Source organism: Myotis myotis, unplaced genomic scaffold (assembly GCF_014108235.1).
Source record: "Myotis myotis isolate mMyoMyo1 unplaced genomic scaffold, mMyoMyo1.p scaffold_m19_p_12, whole genome shotgun sequence".
NCBI lineage: Eukaryota > Metazoa > Chordata > Mammalia > Chiroptera > Vespertilionidae > Myotis > Myotis myotis.
In genome coordinates, this window is record NW_023416316.1 from 263,136 (window position 1) to 273,928 (window position 10,793).

General features: G+C 69.5%; 1 protein-coding gene across 1 annotated transcript in view; it reads right to left on the bottom strand.

Annotated features, from left to right (window-relative positions):
* RXRA (retinoid X receptor alpha) overlaps positions 1–8,663 on the bottom strand; it is a 79,440-nt gene extending 70,777 nt beyond the window's left edge. The window contains exon 1 of the mRNA XM_036329172.1: positions 8,517–8,663. Within this exon, the coding sequence (XP_036185065.1) occupies positions 8,517–8,544 (28 nt within the window). The 5' untranslated portion in view covers positions 8,545–8,663. The remainder of the gene's footprint in view (positions 1–8,516) is intronic.
* Between the last annotated feature and the right edge of the window lie 2,130 nt (positions 8,664–10,793).

A 10,793-nucleotide genomic window follows, 5' to 3' on the forward strand; every position in this document is an offset into this window, starting at 1 on the left:
AGGTGGAATCTGCTGGCCCCCAACTCGGAGCTGGCAGCCACTCACCACACAGGGCAGCCCCTGCTGCCGGCGAACGTTAAACACAAGAAAGCCAGGGAGAGGCCCGTGTGGTGCTCGATGTGGCAGGAGAGGCTACGGGGCCACGGGCACTGAGCAGAGGCCTGGCCTCCACCTGGGGGGGGGGGGGGCACGCAGGGAGAGTCAGAGACGAAGGAGAGGAGGGTCTGGGGGTGGCCAACATGATGACCCCACCGCCCCCTGCAGCCCAGGAAGTCAGGTTCGCTACTTCCCATCACACACTGCTCACCCCGCAACTGGAGCCAGGCCCAGCCGGCGTGACCAGGTGCCCACCCCAGCCAACTCAGAGCCCGGGGCTCCCTCGCCCCCCAGCCAGGCCCTGCGCCCTCAACAGAGGTGGGAACAGAGCCATTTCCTGAGGAACTGGCCCCCAACTCTGTCATCCCAACCAGCCACCAGCTCGTGGGAACAAGGCCAAGGTGCCAGGAGGGAAAGGCAGGCGTCTGGCAGCCAGAGGGCCTGGGGAGACTGAGCCCAGAGGGAGAAGGGAAGTGCCCGCAGCAAGCTGGTCGGAGGGCAGGCCTGGGCCGCCCGCGCCAGCCGCAGGCTGCACCCCTGCTGGGGGTGGGTGACCGCCTCCCACGGGAACGGGGCAGGGCCCAGGGACCCAGGGACCTCCCAGCTCAAAGGCACAAACCACTCCCAAAGCAGCAACAACAGCCTCAGCCGAGGGCACCCCAAAGCCACTCTGGAAACTGGGTCCCGGGGGGTCCACTCATCGCGGCTCGGCCCCGGCTGGCACTCCAGGTCCTCCCGGCAAGGACACCTGGCGCCCGTCACTCAGTCCCCGAGTGAAGCCTCGTCCCCAAAACGCCTGTGGGCCGGTCCTCGGGGAGCCGAGCCACTGACCCGCGCCGTCCACGCCCAGGCCCGAAGGCTGGCCTGGCTGGGGCGGGGCCGGACCCTCAGTCGTGGGGTCTCCACTCCCGGACGCCCGTGCTGGCGGCTGCAGGGCTGCCCGGCCGGCCCTGCCCTGGGGAAGCCTCGGAAACGAGAGGAGGCGGGTGGGCGGCCGCGCGTCCTGAGCCCACGCTGACCACACCGCCGCGCTCCCTGGCCGGCCCGAGGCCTCCGTGTGCCGGCAGCTCATCCCCGCGAGCAGGGCGACCGGCCCACGAGGAAACGGCAAGGGGCCAGCGGGTCTGACGGCGGGGCTGGGACCACAGCCTGCACCAGGCCCACACCGTGCCGGCATTCGCCCCCCCATCCCCACGCACAGACGGGAGAGCCAGGCTTCCACGGATCCAGCGCAGGCGAGAGGGGCAGGCGGCGGAGACTCAGGGCCCGGCCGTCCAGGGGAGCCCAGTGCAGCCACAGCGGCCACCTGGGCCTGTCACCCTGACCCCTGCCTGGGGCCAGTGCGGACTCTGAAGCTAAATTGGTCAATTACAGACACTTAGATCCCTCCCCGGGGCTCCCAGCCTCCCCGTCCGGGCGGCAGCACCAGGAAGCCTGTTGAATCAGTAACCTCATTACAGCCGGAGCCCACACGGGGCGGCTTTGAACTCCGCGGGGTGGATCCACTCGCACCGAGGGCTTACACACCGCCTGGCCCAGGCCCAACTCGCTCTCCCCTCCCCTCGGCGCTGGAGGCGCCAGATCAGGACGCGGCCCAACGCTGCTGAGGCCCATCACCGCCAGCCCCGGGCCCGGGGCACAGTCAGGGAAACTGAGGCACAGCTGGAGACCACAGTTGGTCAAACGAGCCCAGGGAGGCGGGGAGGCCAAGGCCAGGCTCAGGTCGGCCCAGGAGCCGCGTGAGGGCCCCCTTTGCATGCCCGTCCTCGGCTCAGAAGCTCGGGCCACCCGGCTCGGGAACTCCAGCCGAGGGCCAGCCAAGGCCGAGGAAATGGCACACAGCGAGGCCCTGAGTGGTTTGGTCCCGCAAGGGCCCCCCATGTCCCATCCCCCAAGGTCAGTCCCACCACGGCCTGCAGATCCCTGCCCTGGCCCAGCAGGCCCAACTGCCTGGCCCCGAGGACAGCCTGTCCTCCCCACACGGCCAGGGCCTGGCCTGGCATGTCCTCCCAGGCCCATCAGCCTTGCCCAGTCCCCAGGCCCAGCACTGAGGCCGCTGGCGTGCAGAGGCCCCGGGACATCCCATCACCAGGGGGCGTGGGGGCTGGGGAGCATCTCTCCACCGACGACAGCCAGGGCCGGTGGGGTCCCCGCAGACTCCTGCTCAGGGAAGGCGGAGATGCCCAGCCGGGAAGCCACGCGCAGTCTCCCCTCCCAGCAGCATGAGGGGGAGCAGGCCACTCAGGGCACCTGCCATGTCAGGCTCCAAGCCTCCTGGGACCCTCCTGCTTCCAGCCCCCGCCCGCCTCCAGCCCACCCTCTGCCCAGAGCGGGAGGCCTCACTCCAACCAGGAACATGGCTATGCCCTCAGCACCGCGGCCCAGACCCCACACACCTGACCCGGCCCCAGGGCCCCATCTGCGCGATGCGTCTCTCTCCAGCCTCCTCTCCTCTCACACGTCGTCACCTCTCCCACTGCAGCCGCCGCAGCCTCTGGCCTTTGTCTCCGCTGCCCCTGCCACAGGGAGGCCCCCCCCCACCACCTGTTGCAACTCTGCCTCGCCTCCGAGCCTGAACCAGCACCACCAGCACCACCAGCACCGCTCCAACCGGAGCCCTCCCCACGCCTCCACTCCCCACACCCATCTCGGGACGCAGGACCGGCCAGCACCGGCAGGCGAGCCCCGGGCGCCGTGCGGCGTGAACCAGCCGGCAAACCTGGCTCCTGCCGAGGACCAAGTTGTCAAGACGGTTGGGATCGTCTACAAAGGCTGGGCGTGGGCATGTGTGGACATGTGTGTGCGCATGCGTGCCTCTGTGTGTTCACATTTGTGGCCGTGTGTGTACATGTGTGTAAGCACGTCTGTGTACTCATTTGTGTGCATGCATGTTCGCACATCTGTGCGTGTTCATGTTTGTGATCATGTGTGGACATGTGTGCTCGTGTGTTTGTGTGATCGTGTGTGTGAATGTGTGTGCATGTCCGTGTGTTTGTATGTGCACTGTATGTGTGCACGTGTGTTCATGCTGGCATGTGGGTATTTGTGTGCACGTGTGTACATGTGTGTTGGGGTGGAGACCACAGTATAACCAAGGCCTCACCCTGCCTTGGGAACCCGTGTGACCGTCCTTGCCCAACCCCCACCACTACCAGGTGCCTTGGGCAATTGCTTCCAGACAGCTGCCCCGGGGTGGGGTGAGGTGGGCACAGGCCACGGGGCCTCAGGCTCTGGCTGCTTCCCAGCCCACGGCTCTCCAGCCCTCAGCAGACCCCACGCACCCCACCCAACCCAGGACCCGGACGGGGGCCGAGGGTCTCCAGTCTCCAGCGCCTTCAAGGGGCGAAGAGGGCAGAACAGACGGGGGGAACCTCCCCCTCAACGCTCCACAGAGCACAACGCTCGCTCACCCCAGGGCCTGAGACCCAGGGACCCAGCGGGCGGCAGCTTCAGGGGGTGCTGCCTGCGGGTCGGCAGGGCTGGGGAGCAGCAACCCCGCCCGGACAGGCCCTGCTCAGCGGGCGCTCAGGGCCCCCAGACGGGGAACTCAATGTGCTGAGAAACGCAGGCAGCACCCAGGGACCCGGGCTCAGCACAGAGGCCAGGACGGGCTCCGTCCCCACCTGCTCACGGGGCACATCCCCAGGAAACCTCCACGAGGCCCTGGAGCCCAGTCCCAGGCACCAGCAGGTGCGGCGGGTGGAGCATCAGCACCTCGAAGGGGCAGCGCCGGCCCCGAACTGGGGGGCAGGAACGGGACCGGCAGGAGCCGGGGAGACCCGTCCAGATCTCCACGGGGACTCAGGCCCGAGCAGCCACCTCACACAGGGCACACGGACACAGGGACAACAGTCACGGGGACAAACAGACACAGGGACACAGGGTCATAGGAACACAGACACAGGGACACAGAGTCACAGGACATGGGGTCATAGGGACACAGACACGGGGACATAGGGTCTCAGGGACACACAACAGTGCAGGACGGAGCTGCAGGCAGGGTGGCTGAGCGGGAGGGTGTGAGCACGTGCGAGCCTGCAACCCAGGCCCTGCCTGCGTGTGCGCACCGCACATTCCCTGCACCGGCCAGGCCCGGGTCACGAAGCTTTCTGCTCCATTTCACGCGCGTTCGGCTGCTAAGCCAGGCAATCGCTCTGTAACTCTAGGGCGCAATTTTCCCGTCTGGGAGGCGCCGGGCACGACGGCTCTGAGTGGCGCACCAGGCTCGGGTGGGTGTGCACGCGGGTCCCGGTCCCCCCTGCCTCCTGTGGGCCTCGGGGAGCCCGTGCGGGGACCCGGCGGGGAGGACACGGGCAGCCCTGTTCCCGCAGCTGCTGCGCACACGCCGGGGCACCAGCCATCACCCTGCTTCGGGGTTCTGTTTTGGTCCAACACTCAGGCCCGGCCCCGCCCTGGCCCGGCCCTGGCCCGGCCCCGGCCCAGGCAGGATCAGAGGTAGACAGGCCCCTGGGTAAACCCGCTGCTGCCCGGGCCCCGGAAGAGCCCAGACGTGCGTCCACGTTACAGATGGACAGGGCGGCTCGGAGAGGCCACACACAGGGCAGCAAGGACAGAGGGGAGGACCCCTGGTGACCTGGCCCCAGGAAGGTATAGCTCCCGGGGTCCCCCCAAGGGATGGCCACATCCTTCCAGAGCCAGCGGGTAGGGGAGCAAGTGACACGGGGCCTGCATGGGAGGGGGGAGGGGGGAGGGGAGGGGGTGGGGGAGGAGAGGAAAAGTTAAGGTTGGAGCTGCAGGTGTGAATGCTGTAAGCAGGGAAGGCGGGGCGGGGGTGCAGTCAGGCAAGGGAGGGGGTGAGGGGGTGCAAGCAGGGAAGGGAGGGGGCGGGGGGTACAGGCACGCCCTCTCCCCACCCCTCCCCAGCATCCCTGAAATCGACCTGCTTAACAAACATCGGGGCAAAGGTCTGGAGGGTGATCCCCAAACAGATGTCAGCCCCACAGTCCAGACAGTCAGGCTGGAGGCCCCTGCCCATCCCTGGCCTCGCCAATGGCCCGTTCCCATGGAAATAGACCAGCTAATGGGCACCTCAAGGCCTGGCCAGAGGAGGCGGCTGTGAACCCCACACTGGGAGCCGCGGAGAAGGGAAGAGGGCAGGTCCCGGCTTGCGGAGCCCTGGCCTGAGGCAGCGGGCGGGCGGGCGGGCGGGCGGACTCTGCTCTGTCCTCCGAGCCCAGCCGCCGCCGCTGCCGCTGCGGGCGCCGCAGGGAAGGACCCCTCTTACCCCGAAGGACGGTGGCGCGCAGCTAGGGCCTCGGCCCTGACACGCCCACCGTGGAAAGAGCCCACACAGCCACAAACGTAAGACCCTGCAGGCAGCTCCCAGTGCTCTGGCAGGCATCCCCCCACCGCCACCCCCAGGCCCCTTCTTTGAGCTCCAGTCCGTCCTGCCAGACTCCCCCGGGGGCCCCTCTCCTGGGGCCGCAGCCCCAGCCTGCACACTCAGCCTGCCCGGGCAGGGGGCCGCCCCAGGGCACCAGCCTGAGCCCGCACAGTAATTCCACAACCACCCGCCCCCAGGCCTCCTTTCCCAGGAGAGGAAACGAAGACCACCAACCGAAACTGCCCCCAGAGCCAGAGGGGGTGGGGTGGGTGCCCAGGCGGAGCAGGCAGAGGGCTTCCTGGAGGAGGTGCCGCCTCCCACAGGCCCTGAAGGACAGGCGCAGCCGGAAGAGCTGGTGGAGCCGCCTCACCCTGGCTCAGGGCGCCGGCCCATCCTGGGGGCCCCGGCTGGTCCCACCCATGTCCTGGCAGAGGGGGTCGGGGCTGCACGCTGGGTCCAGGCCGACAGCCAGCTCCGGGGAAGGATGCAAGTCGGCAAGGCCACGGCCACAGTCCGGCCACATCTGAGAGCTGTTTTTCTCACCCTGACGCTTCCCCGTCAACAAACAGAGGCCCCTCTGGAGTTCACCAAAACAAACGCCCCAACAGTCGGCAGTGCCCAGGCGAGGCAGAGCTGCCCGGGCAGGCGGACGCCAGCCCGGCCTCCCGAGAGTCATGTGACCCTGTTATTTCGGGAGGCCCCGGAACGTGCTCTATTTTGGGTCCCGAAGGCTCTGATGTTACCAGAAGCCCCTCACCAGGACTCCAAGCTCGCCCGGGTCCCGAAGAGCCCCCGAGAGGGTGGCCAGTGTGTCTGCCGCTCTGCTACGGCCACCCCTCCTCCACGGGCAAAGGGGTCACTAGCTGCCAAGAGGGTCTGGTGTGGTCCCAGATCCCAGACACCCGGTCCAGGCTGTCGTCCAGCCCCACTGTCCAGGCTGATGGCAGCACAGCCTCGCCCGCCGAAGGGTGCGGGCCACTGGCCGGCCTGGGCAGCAGGGGCAGCCAGCAGGGGTGCCTGGGGAGGGTCACTCGGCCTCCAGGCCTGCACCTGGGGGCTCATTCCTACCCTCACCAGATGGCTCCGCAGGCAGCAGCTGGGAGGCTCCGGGCGGGTGAGGGCCAGTGCCCCACAGCAGCCACCAAGCCCCACGGCGCCGGGAGGAGGAAGCCCTTGGGCCCGAGGCCCTGAAAGTGGCCAGACAACTGGAGGGGCGGCAAGGGGCAGGCCTCCGCCTCCCCCCGCCCCCCCGGAGGGGTTGGGCCGTGCTGACCAAGGGCTCAGGCCGCCAGCCGCTTAAGTGGACCTTCAACTCCTCTGGACTTCAGTGCTGGTCACAAGCTCAGGAAAAAATAAAATGTCATCAGCCCAGGTCCCCCGCTCAGGCCTGGGTGTGTGGGCTGCCGGAAGCCACGGCGGACTTGGGAGAAGCCTGCAGCCTCCTGGCGGTGGGGGGCATCCATCCAGGGTCCTGGGCAGTGGCTCCGAGGCACGACCTCTGCTCCTCACGGGGACGCTGGCACCGTCACCTGCAACCTGGGCCCCACCTGCGCCAGCTCCAGGACGTCAGGGACAGGGGCCTGTCCCGCTCCCCGTTCCCAGGGCCCTGCCACGCGGGGGTGGGAGGACACCATGGAGCTGAGCCTTCTTGTCCCAAAAGGATCCTCTGGGAGAGCCTCGCTCTGTGTGTGCGTGTGTGTACGTGTGTGTGCGTGTGTGTGTGTGTGTGTGCATGCGCATGCAAAGCTTTAATGGGGAAAAGGAGATGTCGCCCACACGGGAGCCCGCCAGCCCCACGCCAGGCGGGACAGCAGGTCACAAACACCTCAGCTCTCTTCCCTGCTCCACACGCCCCTGCCACACGGGGGTCTGTAGCCTGCGGCCTCCACCTTTCCCAGCCAGATTTCCCATCTGTGAAATGGGCACGCGTGCCCACCCGACCCCGGGGCTGAGGGGGAGCCCAGGTCCTCGTCATACAGAGTCAGGGAGGGAGTCTTGGATCTGACACACGCGGAGCCCTCGCCGTGGCCTGCAGCCGACCCCGTGGGGCCCCGTGCTCAGACCCTTGGCCGTCACCCTGGGGCAGCTCCCAGTGTCCAAGGGCCCTGCAGCCGCCAGGTTCTGACCAGCAGCCCAGTGGCCAGACTGCACCCCAGGCTGCAGAGAAGGAGCCAATGGGGGGGGGGGTGACCGTGGGGTTTCACTCAGAATCAGCTGTTTTAATTTCCATTCAGGACAAATCCTTCACCAGCCTGACAGCCTGGCTGCTGGCCCCACCGCCGAATGAATACCCTTCCCGGTGCTCATTTATAAAGTCTCCCAGCGCCTGCCCGCCCCTCCCCTCGCTGGCTCCCCAAACCTGGGGAGGCAACAGCTCGGGGCGCCTGGCTCTGCCCCCTCCTGCTCCCAGGAGGGTCCCAGCCTGGAGTTGGAGGGCGGTCAGTGGCCAGGAAGCCACCGAGCGGGGTGGCAGCAGGAGGACAGGCGAGCTGACCCTCCGCACCGCCGGGGCGTCCTCCTCCAAGTGCAGGGCCAGCCCGGAGAAGGCCCGGGGGGCACCCCGAGTGCCCAGGGCGAGGGGCCCCCACGCCGGGACCGGGCACTCCCCGGCTGGCCGTTCCCGGCCCCCCGCGCCGGGCCGCTGTGGGGCGGAGGGTCCCGGCGTCCCCGCCGGCGGCCTGCTGGACCGGGCGGCCGGGCGAGGCGCGGAAGCCGTCCCGATCCCAGGGCGCCGGAGGCGGCGAGCGCACAAGTTGCTCCTCCCGCCCGGCCCGGCCCCTGCGCCGCCGCCTGGAGCCGGGCACCGGGCCGCCGGGCGCTGCCAGGCCGGGGGCACAAGCCGTCCCGGCCGAGCCGCAGCCCCCGGCCCCGCGGGCCCGCCGCCCTCCCGCTCCGCGACCCCGGGGCGGCCCGGCGCCCGCCGCCCGCGCGCCCTCCCTGCCCGGCGCGCGGGTAAAAGTTGCCCGGCCCCCCGCCCCGGGCCCGGCGCCCCAACTCCGCGGAGGCCGGGCGGGGGGCGCCCCGCGCGCGGCGAGCACGCGCCCCCGCCGCCGCCCGCCGGCCCGCGAGCACTCACCGAGCGGCAGGAAATGTTTGGTGTCCATGTCGGCGGCGGCTCGGCGGCAGCGGCGAGCGCGGCGGCCCCCGGCGCGGCCGGCCGGGCCCGGGCGGCGGGAGCCGGCGGCGGCGGGGCGGCGGCGGCGCGCGGAGGCCGCGGCGCGGCGAGTTGTTGCAAAAGTCGCCCAACAATGTAAACTACTTGCGCTGCGCGCCGCCGCCGCGCGCCCGCGCCCGCGCCCCCGCCGCGCGCGCCCGCGCCCCGCTCCGACCGCTGCGGCGCCGGCGGGGGGGCGGCGGGGGGCCCGCGACGGGCGCGAACTCGGCGCAGCGCCGCCGCCCCGCCCGGCTTCCCGCCCCGCCCGCCGCCCGCGCGCGCCCCCCCGCCGCCCCCGCCCGCGCGCGCGCCCGCGGCCCGCCCGCCTGGCCGCCGAGTTGCAAGCGAGCCAGCGCCATGCAAACTTGCAAGTTTGCCTCCGCCAGGGGTTCCCGGGAGCCGAGCGGGGGCGGGGCGCGGGCGGGAGCAGAATTCCCTCCCCGGCTGCCAAAAAAAAAAAAAAAAAATGCCACTAGGGCGGCGGCGGCGGCGGAGGAGGAGGAGGAGGAGGAGGAGGAGAGCGGGGCCGGGAGCTCGCCGCGGCCGGGCCATTGTCTGCGCGGCCACACAAAGCTGCCCGCAGACCCAGCACCGCCGCCCCGGCCGCAGTGGGGAAACTGAGGCCGGGGTGCCGAGCCCGGAGGCAGGGGCACAGGCTCGCCTCCTTCGCTGGGGGTCGGGAGGCTCTTTTCTGGGCCCTCCCCCCTGCCCCCCGGTCCACCCCTCACTTTCACGCCGGTGGGAAAGGGGACCCCAGCCCCCAGGACGGACCGGCGGGGGCTCACGCTTCCGCGGCACGTGGGACCCGACCGCGGGGACCCCTCTGCAAAGGCACCGGGCTGGGGCGGCCGCCGAGCGCGGGGCACTGGCTTTGTGGCTGTGGCTATTTTTACGCCTGGGCAGTCCTCTGCTCCGACTGTTAAATTCAGGATTTGTCTGTATGAAAATGAAAGGAAGCCGCCTGCCCCGGACAACTTGGGCGGCTGGAGCTGGGGTGGGGGTGTCTTACCTGCACGGGCCGGGCCTCCCCGAGCACCTCCCTGCGCGCCGCGCCAGGCTGGCCCCCACAGGGGCTCCCCCCACCGCCCCCACAAGTTTGCTGCCACCTGGACCTACCTGCCCAGCGCTGACCCAGGCTCTGGGGGGCAGAGGGGTTTTCCTAAGGCACCTAGGGTGGCCCTGGGGTCAGGGGGCTGATGGAGGGGGAGGCCATGACGCAGTACGCACGGCCCCCTCCCGGCTGCCCAGAGACAAACACAGCCCCGCGGGGGTCCTATGGCCTGGTGCACACTGCCCCGCGGGACCCCCAGTCAGGCTTGTGAAATGGGGGAGTCACAGGACCCACCTCCACGGGACAGCAGGAGCCGCACCCCACAGGGGCCGGTGGGGCCTGTCCAGGGGGGAAGCACTCATTCCCTTGGGGTAGGAGCCCCCTGGGGGTCTGGGAGGGCAGCGCTGGCTGGGGAGCCTCCCCCAGCACACCCCTGGCCGCAGCTGAGGCCGGCCCTGTCCTGGGTTCTGCCTGAACCTCCTCCTTGCTGCCTCCTGGGCCCTCTGCCCACCTGACCCCCAACACACACACACACACCTCGTCCTGTGCCCTCCGCTCCCTGCAGCCCCAGCCTGGTTAGCTCCAACCCCGGCGTCCTCCCTCCGGGGCTGGGGGCAGGCATCGCGCGGGCCGGGGCTGACAGGGAGCAAACCTAGGCTCACCGACGCCGATGGGGGGCGCTGTGGGTCGGGCCCGTCCTCCGGCCTGTCTCCGTCGCCCCTGGCGTGCCCAGTCCTTTGCTTGTCACCCCAACAACCGGTGGGCAGTGGGTACGACCAGCCCACCTGACTGGTGAGGGCAGTGAGGCTGGGAGAGGTGACATGATGGCACCTCACAGGGCCGGGAGGATAAGCAGCATTTGAACCCAGGGCCCGTCCTGGGAAGCTCTGGACCAGCGGTTCCCAGCCTTTTCTGGCCACGCCCCACCTAAGCCTCTCTAAGATCGTGATGCCCCCCAACCACGACATACAATTCTTATTTTTCAAAAAGTGCACTCCTCGCCACGTGGAGGAAGCCTAAAAGGCCATGAACTTGGTCTAAACCAGCTTCCAACGGACGTGGTGTCCATGACAGAGAAAAATGAAAGAGCGAAAGGACAGCTGAAGTCCTGAGGGAGAAATCACGAGGAAATTGTTTTAAAAAATAAT